Here is a 22,546-nt window from a genome sequence, read left to right as displayed (position 1 = left end):
AGAAACTGTCGTGGATTAATGACCGGCAACATTGTTTTGGAAAAGGATTCTCTTGTGAAAGTTAGATGTTGTCGCTCCTTCAGGATACTGGCGAGCCACTGGACAAAGGTGCTCATGTTGACGCTATTGTAATAGATTTTACTTTAGTTTTGATATGGTTCCACATGATATTGTGATCCAGAAACTAATGGAAACAAAGGATGATAAACGGTAGCTCTGCGTATGCGAGAATTTTTGACAGATCGCGAGTGAAGCGTGAAGTGAGAAGTAAATACTCTGACGAAGTTGCCAAAACTTCGGGTGTCGTGCAGGGTAATGTTGAGTCCCTTATGTTTATGGCATTTATCAACGATCTGCCGAATAAAGTGCAAAGTAACTGTAGATTGTTTGCGAATGTTTGTATTATATGTAGAAAAGTCTGGCGATAATAGATTATTACAAGCCAATTCAAATTTAATACATCATTGGGCACTTGACACCAAATTAAAATAAATTCACGAAAATACGGTCTCATAAGAATAGGTAGAAAAGAAATGCAAGACGACTTTCGATACTGTCAATAAGTAGGAGTCTTCGTTCAGGAAATGGAACAATCTCGTAGGGGGTGTAATGACTGGAAGAGTACACGTCTTTCTATTCTGTGATGAGGGTGCGAAACAGCGGCGGGGCTACTTGCAATCGTGAAGCCAGTGATGGAATGTGGAGCATCCGTATGGGACCTGAACCAAACAGAACTAGAGATGGTACAGTGAGAGGCTGCGAGATTCGTACTAAATAGTTTCGATCCTAGCAGTAGTGTGGCAAGTATGATGGAGAAACTTGGATGGGACACTGTGGAGGCCAGAACGAAAAGAACACGGTTGTGGGCCATGTCCAATGCCTATACGAGTTAGCTTGGGGAGAGTTGAACAGTCGACCTCAAGCAGGACCGAACTTAAGGGAAGGCCGAAGAAGGTAAACCGTGGTAAATGTTCGATTGTAAATCGGAGATCTGATCATTTAGAACACATCACAAGCAGCAGTTATATAACCTTTTCCAAAATTGCAATATGCTTCAGGAATGGACTCCAGTATTCTGTAAATGTTGTGTAAATTTCTATGTGATGGTATTATATTTTCTATGTTAAGCTAGCAGCAAATCATTGTACCATTCAATGCCTTGTAAATCGCATTGTTAATGTATTTTGAAGTTACGTGTGAATTTGTGTGTGATTGTCTTGTAATTATTGTGCTACACTTCTGAAGTATTATCCATTATGGCCAGGAGATCAACAGCTGTTGATAGTTTGGCCGCCAATGAATTATTGTTGTATATTCCAATGTGTTGCCATACGCTGAATAATAATAATAATAATAATAATAATAATAATAATGTGGTGTTACACTACCAGAAATGGAATATGTCTGTATAGCTTCGTTGTGATCATTTTATCTTTCGTTAATTTCGCATGAATTTCTATGAGACTGCTTTTATTTATGTTAAAATAGTCGCAATTAATTTTTAATTGTCATGTAGTTGTTGTAATGCATTTTTATTCTTCTTTTCTTGTAATGAAATTTCTTGTTTTGATATAATTTCTTCAAATAACTGTTTTCATCTGAGTGTTTGTTGAATGTAACTTATGTCTTCTTTTAACTTCATTGCTACTTTAATGTAAGCGGACATTGACATCATGATATCTCCCATTTGTACTGTATTTCTTGTTCATAATAATAATAATAATAATAATAATAATAATAATAATAATAATAATAATAATAATAATAATACGACGTAGGCGTTGTTTCAAAACTGCATTAGTCTTAGTTCAAAGTAAGTTACACTTTATAGTAGGTTATTCAAATTCAATGAATGAATGAATGAATGAATGAATGAATGAATGAATAAAATACTCCTCCCTCCCGGTCACGGATGACCACCCAATGGGGACTGAGTATCCGTGTATTGTAACCAAAACACTTACATGCAGTTAGTTTCGTTAGTATTACAAAATACCAGAGATATTCCAATGAAACAAAGAAAGGTTTTCATGAGGTATCCAGTGACTGTGTTTGTGAAATCTGCAGCTCACAATGTTCACTATACCACCTGTTCGACTGCACACAAAGAACATTACCTTTTTTCTCACTTTGCATAAGGTGAAATCTTGTACTGCCAGTGTAATTTTTATATTTTCAAATCATATGTACTCATTGTGTGAATATTAAATATTATTATATTCAAGGACACTTCCTCATGTATATCCTTGCTACATATTTATTACGTGTACCTTCTTTGTTTTCGCCTTCTTTAGACTTCTTTTCCCATATTCCGCTGATAATATTACATAATTTCTCTGCTCTTCTTGGTGTCTTCCATTCTCTGTTTAATAGCCTAGCAAGTGTATAAAGTTCAGGTTCATTTTCAGCTTTACCAATTTCTTTCCATCTATATATTTCTCCCTGATTTTCTTGTTTCTTTACAATTAGCAGATATTCCCCTTCCACGTGTTTATTGCAAAACCAATCCATTGTTTTTTCGTTATTTTTTCTCCCAAGGCTTTATCCTTATACACTCCAAATTAACCACCAAATTAGTAGATTATTAATGTGAATACTAATGAAATGAGGAATATACAAAGCACCCACATTTCCCAGTACCGAACTAAGATTGATGACCCCTTTTCTTGAAATGAAAATAATTTATACACATCAAAAGAGCAATACTATCCACTTTCAATATTAATTCAAAGACAAATGTCGGCCAATGTTAATGTACCACAATGATGATGACCAATTTACTGTGTGCTCAGAAACTCTGCTAAAAAAATCTAATTCTTTCCTTCTCTCAGTCACATAAACTGAATATGTGTTCGTAATAATGGGTACTGAATAGAACAGGAACTAGCTCAAGCTTTCACCCTAATAATAGAGGCGAGTTCTTCAAGACAGTAGAGCCAACGTGACGAAATAAATAGAACTGCAAGCGGAACACAAAGTCACTGAAAATGTCCGCTGAAGTTTTCGACGAAACATTTAGGTAAGGTGACAAGGCGTCTACTTTTATCCGCAAATGCCCCCTTTTTAGACCATTGTCCGGGGCCCGGGTGGATTGTTTAAAAAACCTGGAATGTCCTCCTGTTTTAGTAAATCTGCTTATTTTGAGGTAATCTGTTTTAATACTTCGTTTTTACAAGTATTCGTATTGATGGACAGAAACGTGATTATGGATATACAGTACACGCGATTATTCCATGCATGCCTTGTATTATAATCATAGTCGCTATTTACCACTCTGTATATTGCATGCTTCTCTCTCAGCAATATCCCATCAGAGCACTGCTATGTTAATGTGTGATAACGTGACAAGTGACAGAAGAAAACCGGGACAAGGAAGCCTGTTTGAAATGGATGGCGCTGAAAGTAACATTGATTATTGTGTTGTTGAAATGTATATTCTCTATCGGCTTTCAAACTGATGATGTGACATCTTTTGATCAGTTCTGCAATTTCAAACAATTCCTGAATGAGACTGAATATAACAAGTTACCCTTGTTGTCAAAAATGGGCAAAGTTGATTGTAGTTCAGAGTTATTAAAACTTGCAGAATACATTTTTCTATACCAGGGCACAGTGAAACTGTAGAAAGAGTATTTTCGTCGATTTTAGCACAATGTACTGATAGTAGGAACCGTTTTAAACTAGAATATGTGAAAATTCTATTAATAGTTCAATATAATCTAAAGGAATGTACAATGTGTATATGTTACACACGTCATATCTGCTAAAGGCAACAGAATTTTCAGAAAAGTACGAGCAAGGCGTGTAAATTAGTTCCATTGTTTAATTTTTGTGAGAATTTACTATATGATATGGAAATGAATACATTTTGTTTATGTATGTGAATATTAGAATATATACGTAGGTCGAGTCATAAGTCATGGCAAATATTTTTTTCTCGCGAAAAGGAGACAACACTGACAATCTGAGATGTGCATTTGGAAACGTACCGTATGTACTTGCGTATGATGCCACTAGATGGTGTATGTAAACAGCAGTGTGGGTCTAAGCATGCCCCTAAGTTCACTGTGTGAGTGAGAGCGTCACAAAATGGAAGTCAACAAGCAGGAGCAACGATCGTATATTAAAATAGCAGTTCTCCGCGGCAGAAATGCACGCCAATGCCATGCAGAGCTGCGGGAAGCATTAGGTGTGCATGCCATTCCCTATAGAACAGTGGCGAGGTGGGTGGAGACGTTCAAACGGGGTAGAGTATCAACTGCCGATTTGCCTCGCCCAGGCCGTCCAGTGTCCATGGACAAAGCTGCACAGCTGGCAACGCACAGTGGAAACCTTGGGTGAATATTTCGAAGGTCTGTAACCAGTGGAGACCTGTCCTATGTACGTAGTCTTGTGCAGTTGCTGTCTATACCATATTAAAACAATGTTTACCAATGGTCTGTGTTCTGTCACTTTCCTACGAGAATTTCCTGAAGTCAGAATTTGTCCTTAGGCACTATGCATAATTACATGCCCTATATTTCCAAATGTATATCTTAGATTTTCCTCGTTGTCTCCTGTTCGAGAGAAAAAAATAAATAGTTGCCATGACTTATGACTCGACCCTCAATGGAGGATTTTTGTGTCCTCTTTGTTTTCGGTATTGTCCTCCTTTTAAAATATTTTTGTCCTCTTTTTTCACCTATTTGTATCTGGTTACGCTACGAACGTGTCTGTACATCCTAGAAGATTTCACTTTTATAAACTGAAACTTTTAAATGCAGGTTACACTAGCAGTAACGGTAATGAAATTATGTCAATGTGTCCTATGCTTTCCATTGAAATGAGTATGAAGTTGTGTCCGCTTGTTTCAGGCAAGGAGAAGCTTGGCGTGCTTGTAGCAGAACCTGTGCGCCTAGTACTCGAGAGCGACGGAACACAGGTGGAAGACGGCGAGTACTTTCGGACCTTACCCAATAACACTGTGCTGTTACTTCTGCGTCAGGGGGAACGCTGGTACCCGAGTGGCGTCGACGTCATAAGGGCCGGTTAGTACAACTCGGAAACTTTATTTCCTTCTTAGTACAGTAATGAAAAATCATAAAATTAATCAATATTCTGAATACTGAAGCATTTTAATGAAGGCCTACATGAGATAAAAGTTGTTTTCCCCAAATAGTTTAAGTGTTTATATATATCTTATTATAAATTTCTTTACGAAGTTCGTTCAAAATGTACACCATGATTCTCATTCATTATTATCATCGTATGGACACCCATACACAGATTGGAGAACATAAATGACTTTATATCCATGTTCTGGAATGACTGTTCAATCACCTGTTTCAGGTAACTGATATCGTGCGTTTTGTGAGCGAAATCTTTATACCCCATCATTAATGAAGGGCTGTTAGGACACATTTCGTATTTTATTGTAAAACTAAACAAATTCAACTGTATTCAAAACATTTTTCTTGTTGATGAAAAGCAAAACTGTAAGGAAAATCTTTCTTTTTCGTTTTACAGAACTGTATCACCGAGAACATTTGTGAGGAAATCTTCATACGCTAAAGAAGAGGTGGGTCGTGGATCTGAAAGTAGTGATGGGCTAAGAGGAAAAAAACGCACTTTTTCCTGAAAGTCAACAAATTCACCTCTATTCCCTACATTTGTCGTATTGCTGAAATGCAGTCTTGACCCAAAAAGTAAAACTTTGGAACTGCATATATTAGATAATCCAGAGATCTGGAATCATTTCTATAAATTACTGGATTTCACAAAATTCTCCGTGTAGGAATGATACTTATTGGTCCCGTGCGTGCTTAAAAATATCCTTCATGCCCTTATAATTCCAACAAGTAAATGGAGTTTCTAATAAAATGCACGCAATATCTTTAACATCTTGAAGGTTTAAAGGTAAGAGACATATACTGTTCCGCATGTCTGGAGACAGGCAATTAACTGAAGGAGTGCAGATCTCTTAGTACTCCAGAGGTAAAACAGATTACCATGGTCAATAACGACGCCATGGTTCAATGAACTGAAAGGTCAGATAATTCTGTAATTATGCATGTCCATACCGATATTTTCATACACAGCTATTTCTTCTCTTTATATAAAATGTTGCTGTTGAATTTGAAGTAAAATAGTGTTTGTATTTAATTATTCGGTGAAGGTTCTCTGCACCTAATGCACTTGAATAGCTGCCTTTGCCCCACAGCGAAAGCAGGCATGGCGTGTGGTCGCATGACCTAGTTAACCATTCTGTTGTGTTACAGCGGTCAATTCATCTATGGAACTGTGCGTTTAAAGGTTTACTAACCCATACATCATCATGTAACTGCATCAACTGTACCCCGAGATATTGAGAACTATTTTCAAGCTCTGGAATGGGCACCTCTAATAAAATCTCAAGATAATGCATACGTATTTATGCGTGATCAAATAAGAAAAATTAAAGTGCATTTGTGGTGAGGGACTTTTATCTCACGTTATGTATTTTCAAATTATTTTAGATTTTTGTATATTATTATAACAAAATCATGAAATTATCTAAACATTGCTATAATGTATAACTACTTGATTCCTTAGTAGAAACTCTGAGCAATTACGTCTATTAGTGTTGATCCTTTATCAGAAATTCTCTATGAATTCAATTTATTTTAGAAATTTAGGAAGTACTTACAAATCGCATCGTTATATTGTTGACTATGTTAAAAAATGAACAAGGTTCACACTACTTTCTTTGTATTCATACAAATTTTAAATTTGATAATGCAGGCTAGAAATTCTAAGAATTAGAAAATGTATGATTCCCAGATTTCATTTTAAAATCACAAAAAAATTCAGCATTTTATTAGCAAGATATCTTTGATATTTTCTTTCCTATAGTATCTCAAATTCTATGATAATATTATGATAAGAAATCGGACCAATCTTCTTCTTCTTCTACTTCTTCTTTTTCTGACGTTTTCTCAATTACGTGCGATCGGCATTACAACATGCAGATTTGGTCTAGTTTTATGGCAGGATGGCCTGACTGATGCTAACCCCATGTAAAGGGATATATTCACTATTGCGTGTGTCTATGGTTGGTGGTGTGATGTATGATGTGAAAAAGAACCCCAGCTCACCCGGGAATCGAACCTGGTACCCCCAGAAGCAAAGGCTGCCATGCAGATAAAACAGCTAAGGAGAAGGGCAATAGAAACTTTCTGTGGCCAAAATTTTAAACAAATGTTCAATTCAGTTTCCAAACACTATCTCGAGGTATGATACCTAACTATATCTGTCTGTTAGGTCATCAGCCCAGAGGCTGGTTGGATCCTCAGATAGCACCACCAAAGGTTATGCGGTTATAAGAAAACCCCCAAAACCAATGGCAGCACCAAAATGAGGCGTACTAGGCAAGATGAGGAGTGAGGTAGTTTGCCATTGCTTTCCTCACTGGGTCAGAAAGTGCTATTGCAGCATGACTGACCCTATGAGCAGCACCTTTCATAACACTCAGATGCACTGGTCGTGCTCTGAATGTCATTACTCAGCACTACCCATATATTGACATCAAATGGTGGTGATTGAAAGATTAGTGGATCGACAGAGATACGAGTCAAATAAAACCTATGCGACCTAAACCAACCCACTTATGCCTCTCCAGGGATGTATGGAAAGTCCTTGATGGTAATCACAATTAATCTTTCAACACAGAACGGTAATAGGTCTATAGCACCAGTTCTACAATTGGATTTACAGCACGTGTCTGCAAACTTCGGAAATGGTGTATCATTTACTTTATCCCACATTGACAAAGATTAATCAGCGGAGATATTTTATACATCCACAACATGCATGTGTGACATACACTCGAAAATCACGACTTGAAACTGCAGAACATGTCATGAATGTTCTCACCCTATATGTATCACTTGTGTCATATACATAACGCAAACAATATATATATATTGTCTAAATAGAAAGCATCAGGAGGCGGCACTTATTCGATTTAGGTAATATAATCTTTCACTCTTTCTCGCAAAGTCGATTATGTTAATTCGTTATACATAAAACCTTTTCTGATAATCTAAACACATCCCAACTTTCTCTAGAGTGCTGTACAGTTAAACATCTATACTCCGCACGGCCTTACTTCTAAATTGAAGTTTCTCAAAACAAATGAGCATCGCCTTCCCTCTGTTGCCAGTGCGCTACGCTTGCGAGAACAGCTGATGCAATATGACCGCGGTAAACAGTCCTTTTAAATTATAATACATACTCAGAAAAACGAATGAATATGGATTGAAAACAAATTCACAAGAACTACACTTTCTAACAATATCTGGCACTAAAAGAGAATATATTATTAACAATAAAAGAGATTGAGGAAATAATACGTCACTAACGGCTAATGGCTGGCACAGAAAGGAGGTTATGGCCTACAAAGGGAACAGTCTACTGATGTCAGAGTCACTGGAACCCTCCAACAATATGACAAACACACTAAATATTGAAGGAAAATGCAAAAGATCACGAACCGTACCGAATACCACACACGCTGAGCGAGAGAGGTTAACCACGTGGCGAATGTAAATATTAGAGTTGGCAACTGGATTTCGAGATCGTGCTCTGCCGATATAAATCGATATGAATGGCAGCTTGGGATTGGTTGGATGTCTATGCTTCAGCGCATAACCGCCAGACAGAGCCAAAATCTGCTAAAACGTCAATTTAGAAGTAGAGCCGTACGGAGTATAAGAGTATGAGAAATTTTCCATCACCACAAATTATAATTTAGCGCTATACTCAAATTAGGCTTTGGTAAGACTTTGGACGTTCGCAAACAAGAGGACCAAGGGGAATAAATGGTCAGTGTCATTGTTTCACCAATCAACATATGTAGTGCGATCCATTTAGAAGGAAATAAGTACAGCAATCCTGGCACGTAGCTAGCCCAAAGGAAAGGCCAACAAGTTACTATCAAGCTAAACATTGATAGACACAGCGCCAATAATTCTGTAGTTTTTGTACTATTGATAAATTTCAGATTGAATATAAAGCTCCAAATTAATGTTCATTTGAATAGTACTGCATCATATTACCTATCAACATGCTGTGAGTGACAACGTTCTTCATTTGTGAGACTTGCCTTTAGACTAAATCCCTAGATATACTTAATTTAATACCACGACTATGGATAGAGATTCAAAGTACAATAAATATAATTACAGAAATTAAGGCTACTGGTTTACAAAATAACATTTCAATTTAAAAGCTTCAGGACTGCCGACAGTGCTGTTCGAACCCACGATCTGCCGAATACAAGCTCATAGCTAACCGCATGGCCAACTCGCTCGGTATCTAGTAAGGAGCAGCTAACTCTATTCCACAGATAATAATCACAGTTGCTGGAGAATACGTAGGCAGCATGGCGGCGTACAGCATCTTTCATTCCGGCCTCGTCGTTGAGAAGCAAGTCTAGCGACTTGGGTATGCCTTGCTGACTGTAAACAGATCAATGGTGACACTCGAACTATAGTAAAACCTCCGTTAATGGAACCTCTGTAAACCAGAAATTAGTTTAACCGAAACGTGTTCGTGAACGTACTTAAATGAAAGTTACAGTGTCTTTCTGAAACACAAAATATTCGCGAGCTGCTTATATTCACACCTTACTTCACACACGGCAGCTTGGTTCAGTTCTTCTGTCGCTTGATCAGTTGTGTTGCGCGTACAGGAAGTCTACAAAACGTAAACAGGTTGTAGTAAAAATTGAACAAAACTTGGGGTAATTAGGAGAGTGAAAAAATGGAGACATTTTGAGAACTATTGCGACACATATAAATGTAGGTATGTTTACGCCTTCTGATTGGGCAAAAATGAGAGGTAAACTTGTAGAGCATTCTTCACAGGTAACGATTCAAGAAAAATATGAAACTACCTCAGAATTAAAAATATAAGTCGTTGCCGACAGATTCCCCTTCATAAGCCTATGGCGGGGCAATGCTGCCAGAAAAAAGAGGAATTTAGCAGAAAAAATACAGAAAATTTCAGATTTTTCTTAAGGAAATAGTGTTTTATTGTTACAATTTTCTTTACATGTCACCGACACAGATAGGTCTCATGGGAACTATGGGAGAGAAAAGTGCTACAAGTAGCAAGAAAGCATCCCCGGCCTTGATTAAGGTACATCCCCAGCATTTAATTGGGTTTAAAGTAGGAAACCACGAAAAATCATCTTCAGGGCAGTCGACAGTGGATTTCGATAAAAAAAAAGGTGAATAATCAACGTTTAGTTTTGGTAATACAGTTCTGTGTCTACTGTGTGCATTATATCAAGAGCTTACTCTAAATTACACACAATGCTTTCATGTAACTGTAATTTATGAGCCAGTTTCAAAATTTTTAACTCCAAAAGTTAGTATACGTATATTATCCAAAAAAATTCTTGGACGCAATGGAATCAGCCCCTTTATTTCGATTAACCGAGGCTTTACTGTTGAACCATACTGTTACTGACCAATTTTGCAAAAAAACACACACACACACACACACACTGAGCGAGTTCGCTACGCGGTACGTACCATGTAACTGCAAGCTTGCATTCGAGAAATTATGGGTTCGAATCCCACCATGTATAAATCTAAATATGGTTTTTCATTTTCTCTTTGGCTTTACCTCTCGTTTCTGATTGCCGTCGGAAACTTGAACGTCACCGCCAGCAAAAGGAAACCTACGAAAGTCAAATAAATGAAGCTTCTTCACTTAAGTTTGGCCATTGTTGCCAACTGAAACATTCGCTGATCCACCCGTAAGATTGTAACGTGGAAAAGTGGTTAACGGGTTGTAAAGAAAACTAATCAAACGAAACACTGATTAATGTTTCAGTATTGCTTTATTTAGTATAAGCCGATGGTTGGAAAGGCCAACCCCGTGGTGTAGGGGTAACTTGCGAGCCTCATACCCGTAAGACCCGCATTCGAATCCCGGTCACTCCAGGGATATTAATTCTGGACTGAATGCTGGAACTGAGATAACTCAGCCCTGTGAGGACAACTGAGGAGCTACCTGACATGAAAGGCAGCGGTCCCAGTCAGCAATATGACTGAAGATTTTGTTACCCTGACAATGTGAACTCCAGTATCAGGCTATCATGTTTGGTAGCAGTCGTCTTGGCGGGCCAAGGCCGTTGAGTTTTTTCTTTGTTTCTTTCAATGATAAGAAAAATTTCCCCTGTGACAATGAATTCTCATGGATGGCGTTGGGCTCTCATTGGGTCTCTTGCGTCCTACATAAACCCTGCACTTTTAGATATAGGGGAGTAGCACTTTTGGAATTTCTCAGCATACGATCTCTGCGATCGTTCTTTGAATGCTAAAATCATGTCTTGCCAGATACGTAGAGGGCCCCATACTATGAAAAACGTAAAATTAAGCAATTTCCCCAATTGTTCCGAAAGTTGAACGGCTAAAGGGCCCGGAAAGGATCCAAATTATGAGTCTTGGACAGCTCTATCAAACTAAAAGATCAAATTTCGAAGACCACTTCCGTCCTAAATGCAGTTCCAGAGAAACAGCCTAAAATCTCTTGTTTCTTTACTCGTATTCTTTTTGATTCAAATCCTAGACAAATTAACTTCGTTACATAATTATTTCTGTAAAGTGTTTCTTGGTTGAATACCATCGGGTGTTTCTTTTATTTCTGAGAAAAGTCCACACCGAATGTAGTTATAAGGGCTTAAGTACAACTCTGCATTTAGTGGTAGAATAAGGCAAACTGCTAATCTAATCGACCGGATAACAATGTTAAACCCCCGTGTCGGTAGATTTACTGGCACGTAAAAGAACTCCTGCGGGACTAAATTCCGGCACCTCGGCGTCTCCAAAGACCCTAAAAAGTAGTTAGTGGGATGTTAAACAAATAATATTATTATTGATATTATTATTATTATTATTATTATTATTATTATTATTATTATTATTAACAATGTTAAAGAAAATGATTGTAATTTTTAGGAATAAATAAAGAATATATTCACATACTTTGTTATCTATTTTTTACCTAAAATTTGGAATTAACACTCTACGATGTCTTCAACATTGAGTTGCTTGCCTGAAGGGCTGGAACTGTGGATTTTTTTCCACATATACATCACGATGATTTTATCTTGAGACGCAAGATTCCCCACAATCACACTTGCAACTTGTACAGTTTTGTTCTCAACAAAATGAAATATTTACTGTTTGTGCGCAAGACTCTTCCTCGCTGTGTGCCTCCAATTTCTAGTGAGCGGACCGCTCCCTGTACCTTCCTGCACAGCTCACAGGGTACAGTGGGCAAAGCTTCTTCTCCGGTTCAGGGCCGGTTCTACCATCTGCTGGTAAAGTGGCTGGCAGCTGCCCGGGAGGTAAACTACCTGGAGGTGTAAATCGGCTGGTACTTTGGCTTGCGTCCAACCACCTCCGCGCAAGCGCTAGGTAGCTACCAGGAGCTAGACACCGATATACGAAGTTGGCTAGACTGATTTTCAGCGACTTCTCGCTTTCGAGTGTGGTGCTATCTATCGTCAGATGCATGAAACTCATTTCGATTGTCTTATTTCCCTGTGTCTGCGTTTGCTTATTATCACCAAAAAGCCTAATAAGGGGAGTTTTAAGAGGTATGGACAACGATTTATGTCAAGCTTTCGTGATTTTAATCTATGATCTTCAATATCAATACCTAATCGGGATTAAAATCTTGAGATTACATTTTCTTACGCCCGTTATAACCTGTCATGTAAGGCAGCGTTTTGAAAAGTATTCCCGTAGTAGATTGGTCAAGTCGCTCGCTCCATAATAGAAGGTACGCAGGTTTTCATCGTATTTCTAATTTACATTTTAAAGTGTATTTTCGTTCCCTGCCGTTGTTCTTAACTCTCTTTTACGCGCTTCCATATACGTATATACACACACCTTTCTTTCGGACTTATTGCCTTTGAGCATTCTATCTGCAGGCTTCTGTGAATTGATTAAGTATCTCCACGATGCTCTATTCGCAAATAGTTCTGTGACCTCGTTTAGTTCAACATGCTTCCATTTATTGATAAAGTATTTCATTCTAATGTTTAACTTTATCTTCATAAAGTTGGAAGGTACTGTAAATGTAAAGAACTAATCGGGATAAATATCCATTCATAGGAAGAGGAATTCGGGAATGGAATAGTTCCCAATTTCTTCGAAATAATCTACAAGAAGACTATGTAAACAACTAATAGGGAATCTGCTACCTGGGTGACAGTCCTATGTGCTATTAATCATAACATCACTTTCTAAAAGTAGCATGCATATAAAGCAATTTCCTAGTAGACATAATATTGCGATTAAATAATTCAATGAAATATATTATTAACAAAAGAACGTATGAACAGAGGCATACAGATTAACACAACGCTAATAATGGTATAGTGGTATAGAGTGTCACCTTCTGGATCACAAGATCCTGGCTTCAACTCCGGCAGAGGTAGTCGGAGTTTCGAAGGGCGGAGAAAAGTCCACTCGACACTCCATGTCATACGGTGTCGGCATGAAAAATATCTCTGGTGATTCATTTCACGTTTATCCAACAAAATTCACTAACACACTGAACCAGACGCCCAAGAGAAATCTCGCTTACTCTGCCATCTCTTAGAGGCTAGTGGCTTTACGTCGCACCGACACAGATAGGTCTTATGGCGACGATGGGATAGGAAAGGCCTAGGAGTCGGAAGTAAGCGGCCGTGGCCTTAATTAAGGTACAGCCCCAGCATTTGCCTGGTATGAAAATTGGAGACCACGAAAATCTTTTTCAGGGCTGCCGACAGTAGGATTCGAACCCACTATCTCCCGGATGCAAGCTCACAGCCGCGCGCCCCTAACCGCACGGCCAACTCACCTGGTTCTCTTAGAGGGAAACCGAACGTTGAAATAAAAGCGCAGGTAGCCTAGATGCCGTCAAATCGGAATGCCTTCACACGGTATCTGAGGTCATACGATTAATAATAATAATAATAATAATAATAATAATAATAATAATAATAATAATAATGTTATTGCTTTTACATCCGACTAACTACTTTTGACGGATTTTGGAGATGCCGGGGTGCCGGAATTTCGTCCCGCAGGAGCTTTTTACGTGCCGGTAAATCTACTGACATGAGGCTGACGTATTTTAGGACTTTAAAATACCACCGGACTGAGCCAGGATCGAAGTGCCAAGTTGGGGTCAGAAGGCCAGCGGCTCAACCGTCTGAGCCACTCAGCCCGGCTATTATTAGCATTAATAATGATTTAGTTATTTATTTACAGTGTAAGTGGATATGTATTGTCCTCAGCCCTGAAGATGGCTTTCCGTGGCTTCCCATTTTCACACCAGGCAAATGCTGTGGTGAACCTTAGTTAAAGCCAAGGTCGGTTCCTTCCCACTCCTGTCCATTTCCTATCCCATCGTCGCCATAAGAACTCTCTGTTTCGGTGCGACGTGACACAGATTGTAAAAAAAAAAGAAAAAAAGAAAAAAGAAATTTACTCACTTATTACAATTCAAAGAGAAAAAATAAAAACTCAGAGATATGCCGATATTATTGTTATTTATCTAAGTCTGCAGAAAATCTCGAGAAATTGTTGAATGCTGTGGAGTGAGTCTTGGAGAATGAGTACAAGGTGAATAAAAATAAATCCAAAACGCAAGGAATGGAGTGCAGTCGAATGAAGTCAGATGATGCAGAAACTATTAGATAAGGAAATGAAGTCTTAAAGAAAGTAGATGAAGGTACTACTTGAGTAGTAGGACAACTAACGGTGCCAGAAGTAAGGAGGACATAAAATGCACACTAGTACAAGCAAGGAAAGCCTTCTTAAGAAGAGAAGTTCATTCAAGTCGAAAGTTGATAGAGGAATTAGAAAAATGTTTCCGAAGACTTTCGTGTAGAGCAGGGCCTCTCAGGGTGCATGCGCCTGGTTCATGCACTGTGCACGGTGCAAAAGACGACTTCGCTTGGTTGACCAGAGTGCAGACCCCCACTCCTCGATTTGGAGCAATAGCGCTGTCTCTCTCTTTCCCCACGCCTGTCTGTCTCGCTCCGCCTGCATCCCTCTTCCACACTTGCTCCGTAGCGCTCCAAATCCGAGCTGAGTTGCTCCGAGTAGTGCCGAGCGTAGCCGAGCTTAGCCGAGTAGCCCAGAGACGAAGCGTTGGTCCGAGCTGAGCCGAGCGGGACCGATGCACAGTGTACGGAGCTCTTGCTCCTCGATTTGCACGCGTGAGATTTTGGGCGTTTAAGAGGCCCTGGTCTAGAGCGTGGCATTCTATGAAAGTGAAACATGGACGATAATCAGCTCAGGAAGAAAACGAATAGAAGCTTTTGGTGATGTGGTATTACAGAAAAAATGCTAAAGGTGAAACTGGTACATCGTATTACGAATGAAGAATTACTGAATCGAAATAGTCAGGTGAGAACGATCTGGTGAAATTTGACCAGAAGAAGAGATAGGACACAACTTGAGAAATCCGGGTCTTGTTCAGTTACTTTTTGAGGGAAGCGTAGGCGTTAAGAACGATATGTGTAGACCAAGGCACGAATTTGATGAAGAGATTAGAGTCGATGTAGGATGTGCTACTTTCGTAGAAATGAAATGGTCATAACAGGATAAGGTGTCATGGACAGCTGCACCAAACCAGTCTGTGGACTGATGACCCGGAAACAACTTATTAATGCATTTATTTATGTATTTATTTATTTACCGCATGGCTTTTAAATGCCAGGAGTGTCCATGAATATAAACGGGATGGTAAATATAGGTTACAGACCTCTTCACATAGTTATGGTGGTATTTAGCGGTTGTGGCAAGAATGTAAGTGCCAGCCCCGTGGTGTAGGGGTAGCGTACCTGCCTCTTATCCGGAGGCCCCGGGTTCGATTCCCGGCCAGATCAGGGATTTTTACCTGGACCTGAGGGCTGGTTCGAGGTCCACTCAGCCTACGTGATTAGAATTGAGGAGCTATCTGACGGTGAGATAGCGGCCCCGGTCTAGAAAGCCAAGAATAACGGCCGAGAGGAATCGTCGTGCTGACCACACGACACCTCGTAATCTGCAGGCCTTCGGGCTGAGCAGCGGTCGCTTGGTAGGCCAAGGCCCTTCAAGGGCTGTAGTGCCATGGGGTTTGGTTTGGTTTGGTTTGGCAAGAATGTAAAGAAATAATACTATTAATACTAGCTTTACGTTCCACTAACTAATTTTATGGTTTACGGAGACGCGGATGTGCAGGAATTTAGTCTCGCAGGAGTTCTCTACATGCCTATAAGTATACCGACACGAGGCTGACGTATTTGAGCACCTTCAAATACCACCGGACTGAGCCTAGATTGAACCTGCGAAGTTGGGGTGAGAAGGCCAGCGCCTCAACCGTATGAGCCACTCAGCTTCGCGAATGTATAGGAGAGGGTTTATGGTTCCAGGATTACTTGGTTCTATAACTGGAAATATCGAATTTTTTTCTGGATGATTTCCGACAAAAAAGTAGTGTTACGGAAAAGTTGCAAACTTTTGGCCGGGCAGACTTGGAAGTATGGGGATAAGCTGGTCGACTAAGCGGTATGTTCCAAGCTGTCAATGGAGAAATCATCAACGTTAATAGATGAATAAGTTTGAGTGGTGTTTTTAAAAGTAGGAAAAATCACAATGTTAAGATCAAGATGGAACCCAGGAGGAAAAATTGGTGCAAATATTTATTATAAGAAGTGGAGCTAGGAATTGGAATAATTTACCAAGGAAGATATTCGATAAAATTCCAACTTCCTTAAAGTTATTTAAGGAAAGACTAGGTCCTTCAAGACATGATTTTTACAATCGACGAGGGAGAATGATTCGCTGTGTAAGCAGACTAAGCCAAAATTAAGCAGTGGGTGAGTATTTCCGAAGGTCTTTCTTGGTTGGACTGGACAAATGCACCTATATCTGCCAACATCTCAGCGGCCATGCAGTCCCTAACAGATGCTCAAGTACAACCACCGAGCTCGATAGCTGCAGTCGCTTAAGTGCGGTCAGTATCCAGTATTCGGGAGATAGTAGGTTCGAATCCCACTGTCGGCAGCCCTGAAAATGGTTTTCCGTGGTTTCCCATTTTCACACCAGGCAAATGCTGGGGCTGTACCATAATTAAAGCCACGGTCGCTTCCTTCCCACTCCTAGGCCTTCCCTGTCCCATCGTCGCCATAAGACCTATCTGTGTCGGTGCGACGTAAAGCAACTAGCAAGTACAACCCGCTGACGATATCCAAGCTGCGGCGATAGTGAAGCTCTTGCACACGTGCTGAGTATCTGTCCAAGCGGAGCACTGCAAGGAAATTACAGACACAATAAATTCAGATCGTCTATAGCCAGCGGGTTACGCGAACTGAAGTGGCAAGTTTGTGAAGAAGTCCACCGTGTATCTTCGACCGGATCTAAAAGACCACCAATTCACGCACACTCACAGCTATGGCGGTAGACCCTACGGCACGCTCTGAAAAGGATACAGGTCAGGCCACAGAAGTTGGCACTGAGATACGGTACACTTATGAAGCGTGCATCCCTTACCTCAGCCAGCACTACAATATACGTAGAGACAATTGGTCTGCCAGGGACCTGCTGTTCGGTACCGAAGGAAGTATGACCAAATATACTTGAAACTTGATGCAGGAATGAAGGATAAGTCTTTCGCTCGTGGAAGACTTCACAGTCGGTGCAATCCAGGATTTTTTTCGCGATCCTTCGTCATCATCCGTACTTTTCATGATTGTGTTTCTATCTTATTTCAGTTCTAATATTTTAGCTTAATTTTCCTATTTGATTATAGTGCATTTATTTATAATGGTTAAACTTTTTTCAATCAGTCAATACTGATCTGCATTTAGGGCAGTCGCCCAGGTGGCAGATTCCCTATCTGTTGCTTTCCTAGCCTTTTCCGAAATGATTTCAAAGAAATTGGAAATTTATTGAACATCTCCCTTGGTAAGTTATTCCAATCCCTAACTCCCCTTCCTATAAATGAATATTTGCCCCAGTTTGTCCTCTTGAATTCCAACTTTATCTTCATATCGTTATCTTTCCTACTTTTATAAACGCCATTCAAACCTATTCGTCTACTAATGTCATTCCACGCCATCTCTCCGCTGACAGCTCGGAACATACCACTTAGTCGAGCAGCTCTTCTTCTTTCTCTCAATTCTTCCCAACCCAAACACTGCAACATTTTTGTAACGCTACTCTTTTGTCGGAAATCACCCAGAACAAATCGAGCTGCTTTTCTTTGGATTTTTTCCAGTTCTTGAATCAGGTAATCCTGGTGAGGGTCCCATACACTCGAACCATACTCTAGTTGGGGTCTTACCAGAGACTTATATGCACTCTCCTTTACATCCTTACTACAACCCCTAAACACCCTCATAACCATGTGTAGAGATCGGTACCCTTTATTTACAATCCCATTTATGTGATTACCCCAGTGAAGATCTTTCCTTATATTAACACCTAGATACTTACAATGATCCCCAAAAGGAACTTTCACCCCATCAATGCAGTAATTAAAACTGAGAGGACTTTTCCTATTTGTGAAACTCACAACCTGACTTTTAGCCCCGTTTATCAACATACCATTGCCTGCTGTCCATCTCACAACATTTTCGAGGTCACGTTGCAGTTGCTCGTTCACAATGTTAAGGTGGAATGTTGCATGTTTGTCAGTCTTTATAGGTTTCGGTTTACTAGTTACTGTTGGCTACATTTTTATCACTACTTTACCATGAAATTATGTGTAATATTATTTGAAATTTAGGATTCTTGTCCAGATACATTGTTAAGTGCGTTGATGTGCCTTTTGAAACATAATAATTGTATATGGGAACAAAACGTTCGTAAGCCAGTTGTTCGGCGAGTTTCGCCTTAAAACAACACAAATAACGACCTCCGATTTTCTTAGGAACAACAACTCTTGTTTGTGCTAGAGTTAGTTCTTGGTGTTATCGTACGACGTATGACGTATGTTTGGAAGAGTCAAGTTGACCAGTGCTGCTACAGAAATTTTGCCCTAGGTAAGGCTGTGCAACCAAACCGAAAATTCTCACGTGACATACAGAATCTCCGTCCTTGCCATAGGGAATGTAGATTCTACTGGGAATTGTAGTGCTCCATCATATGCCCAGTTGCATTTTTTTTTTTTGCTAGTTGCTATACGTCGCGCCTACACAGATAGGTCTTACGGCGACGATGGGAGAGGAAAGGGCTAGGAGTGGGAAGGAAGCGGCCGTGGCCTTAATTAAGGTAGAGCCCCATCATTTGCCTGGTGTGAAAATGGGAAACCACAGAAAACCATTTTCAGGGCTGACGACAGTGGGGTTCGAACCTACTATCTCCCGAATACTGGATACTGGCCGCACTTCAGCGACTGCAGCTATCGAGCTCGGTAGGCCCAGTTACAAAGCCAGAAAAGATTATAAAACAATATTAGAATATACAGTGCGAAAAATATTGTTGGAAAATTCGAAATACATTGATATTCAAAGATCAAGATGTATTTGTTCACGAATATGGGTGTAGGATCCGAAAAGGATATAATGCACTTGGTTAAAGAAGTCGTGAAACTACAAAATACGAAGCTGACCTCGTCATATGCCTTCACGGCTCAATCAAAATCACGGAGCGAGACAATCACCCCCTCCCGTTGCACTAAAGCAAATCACCTTTCGCAAGGGTGTTTATTCATTGAGACAACCACACCAATATTCATGTAAACTATAGTAATTAAATGGAAGCGTCCACAGAACCTACAACACCAAATTCGTTTGTGTTGCAAAGAATTTCGGATCAGTCAGGCTTGGAAGTGAGCTCCACTGGAAGCATCAAAAATGTTGGATTAGTTAGTAATTGATTTATGGTGCCTTATGTAGCAAGAAAGACACTGAGCGATTCACCTTCATAACAAAAATATATTTGATGAACTTTTATTATTATGGACTTGCTGAAACTGTTTATTTTGTATATTATTAGTTTCATCAAGCACATTAAATATTTATGCTGTATAAGTAATTTATAACGTGTCATGCAATAATTAGTTTTATTTAAAAGGAAGTATACCCAAATTCTGTACAGTTATATTACAAAATGAAGACCTTAATTGGAGCTTATTTCGACTGTCGTGGGACTAATACTGTTCTCCTTACTTGTGGAAAGGAATAATTTGATGACGTGTGTCCAGGGTCTTTTAACAACAATGTTCATCATCATCATCATCATCATCATCATCATCATCATCATCATCATCATCATCATCATCTCGCGTCCATTACCATAATGTTAGTTAGAAAATCACTTGTGTATGATATAGTCATAGAGTGTATGAGATTTTTACGTGTTTGTTCAGTGAGGCGTTGATATTTTGACAGAAAGATGGATAAATAAATATATAAATTGAGAGATATAACACGAAAGTTCTCAATAATCAAACACAAATCAAATCCAATGCATTAAATGACCTCATCACACATTAATGCGTTTCTATCCCCAATGATAGTATTGAATACATGATACCAAATGTTCTTGTCCTGGTAGTCAGCTGGTGAATACGCCCGTACTCTTAATGGTTTCAAGCAATCCACACATATTTTTGATGTTGGTATAATTTGTTAAATTTCATCACTACATAAGGGCTCACAAAACTGAACAACACTTTTTATATATTCCTGACGAAGCATTTCTTTATCCTGTTTTATCTTCTTTCTTTATTTCTTGCTTCTTTTTGCTTGTTTTGTTCTAGTCATTAGAGGGGATATCTTAAGTTCATTTATTCGGTATAATATGCTTCTCTGCCCATAGTTAAATATTCTTTGTACAATATCAATGTGTTCACTACTACTACTACTTTTGTTTCAGCCATCTCGGCGATCCCCAAGATCGTATGTGAAACGATCCATGCTCTGGAGTTGCATGATGAGACGCCTTCCTGGAAGATCATGGACAACAAGGGTCGAGTCACGGTGGTCCTACATTGGGATCAACGCCAACAGCAGCAGCAACAGCAGCAACAGCAGCATAAGGCCGGCGGGGATCCGGGCGCGTCCAAGTTCTCACCCAGCAAGAAGGCGGAGGGCGCCTCGTTGGTGATCCAAACTAGCCTGGAGAAATTGGGCATCCATAGCACGAGTACCGGGAAAAAGGAGACGCTCATCAACGACGTGTATCCACCACCAGCGCCTGCGCAGCAGCAACAACCTGTTCCCCGCTATACCGCCAGTCCTCAAATCACTGTGATAAACCACGATGAGGTGGGGAGTAGCCACCACCCGCACCATCACCATCACCCCCCGCACCGACTCACCAAGCAGGGCAGCTCTTTCGAGAGCACCACCATCCACATCCACACGCCAGAATGCGCCAACCATGCTCACCTCCCTCGCAGTGGTAGTCCTGGTGATGGGGCTGGGGGCGCCAACTCCACCTCCGAATGTGACTTCCACTGTTGCGCATTGCACGAAGAAGGTCGTAAAATTGCCGTGCATAAATCGGTGGCAACGTCACCTATCCAGGACGCCCAGCAACAGACGTCGCCGCAACCGTCATCGTTGTCCGACGCCACTCGACGGGCAGCGCTGGGAAAGGGAGGCCAGCACGTACGCTTCCTCGATATTGAGGGAGGCGGTGCTATGATGGGTCGAGGAGGACAACCACCTCAAGAGCACGATAGCTCCGAATCGGAGACGGAGACAACGGTGATGGAGGACGAGGCTATAACGTCCGAGAAGTTCCTGCTATTAATTGACCAGTTGTCTGTGGACCAGAAGCGCCATCTCACCATCAAGGATATCGGCATCATCCTAGAGCGACTCAGCTCAAAGATCCTAGACGTGGAGCGTTTGGACCGAGAGAGTGAGAGCGATGACTGCCATAACTGGACCATCAAGGCCACAATCCGTGGAGACGTACTGCGAGAGTTAGGTGTCATCTACAACGGAAACTACTACGCAATCTCCGAACATCCTGGCTACAAAGAGGAAACGGAAGAAAGGCGTGATGTTGACGATGATGATGATGATGACGAAGAGGAAGAAGACAGACTTTAAAGTTTAACTCAACATAGGACGAATTTGAAAACACTTAGATTAATTTTAACTGGTAGTCTATTTACAGTGAACGTCACAGAAGGGTGACGAGACACGGGCTTGTTGAGACACGTAGTTGAATCACAGAGATATATATAATAAAACAACATCATTTGAAAAACTCTTAGAGCAATTGACGATCATGTTCGCTAAAGGGGATGGGGTAAACAATTTCCTTTGCGCATAAAATATAAGAACTCCCATTTTTGTTTATTTCTAATAAAATGACGTCAATCGTATGAAAAACGTTGATGGTGCTGCCCTCATGTGTTTTTTTACTTATAAACAGAGCAATAGTTTTAATCTAAAAACCTGCACCCAATACCCAAGCTTCCCGAAATCTCTCTCATCCATCCTTTCACACCTCGTCTCCCATGATTATCCTTAAAGTAAGAAATGAACATCAGAGAGTTTTTTAAGCAG

At 40.1% G+C, this 22,546-nt stretch overlaps 1 protein-coding gene across 2 annotated transcripts in view; it reads left to right on the top strand.

Annotated features, from left to right (window-relative positions):
- Drep2 (DNA fragmentation factor-related protein 2) overlaps nt 1-22,320 on the top strand; it is an 874,423-nt gene extending 852,103 nt beyond the window's left edge. For both annotated transcript variants that reach the window (XM_067139749.2, XM_067139748.2), the window contains 2 exons: nt 4,854-5,027; nt 20,898-22,320. In XM_067139749.2, the coding sequence (XP_066995850.1) occupies nt 4,854-5,027; nt 20,898-22,084 (1,361 nt within the window). In that variant the 3' untranslated portion in view covers nt 22,085-22,320. The remainder of the gene's footprint in view (nt 1-4,853; nt 5,028-20,897) is intronic.
- The last annotated feature ends 226 nt before the right edge of the window (nt 22,321-22,546 follow it).

Source organism: Anabrus simplex, chromosome 2, assembly GCF_040414725.1.
Source record: "Anabrus simplex isolate iqAnaSimp1 chromosome 2, ASM4041472v1, whole genome shotgun sequence".
NCBI lineage: Eukaryota > Metazoa > Arthropoda > Insecta > Orthoptera > Tettigoniidae > Anabrus > Anabrus simplex.
Note: the sequence above shows the minus strand (reverse complement) of the source record. Positions and strands in the feature narration are given on the sequence as shown.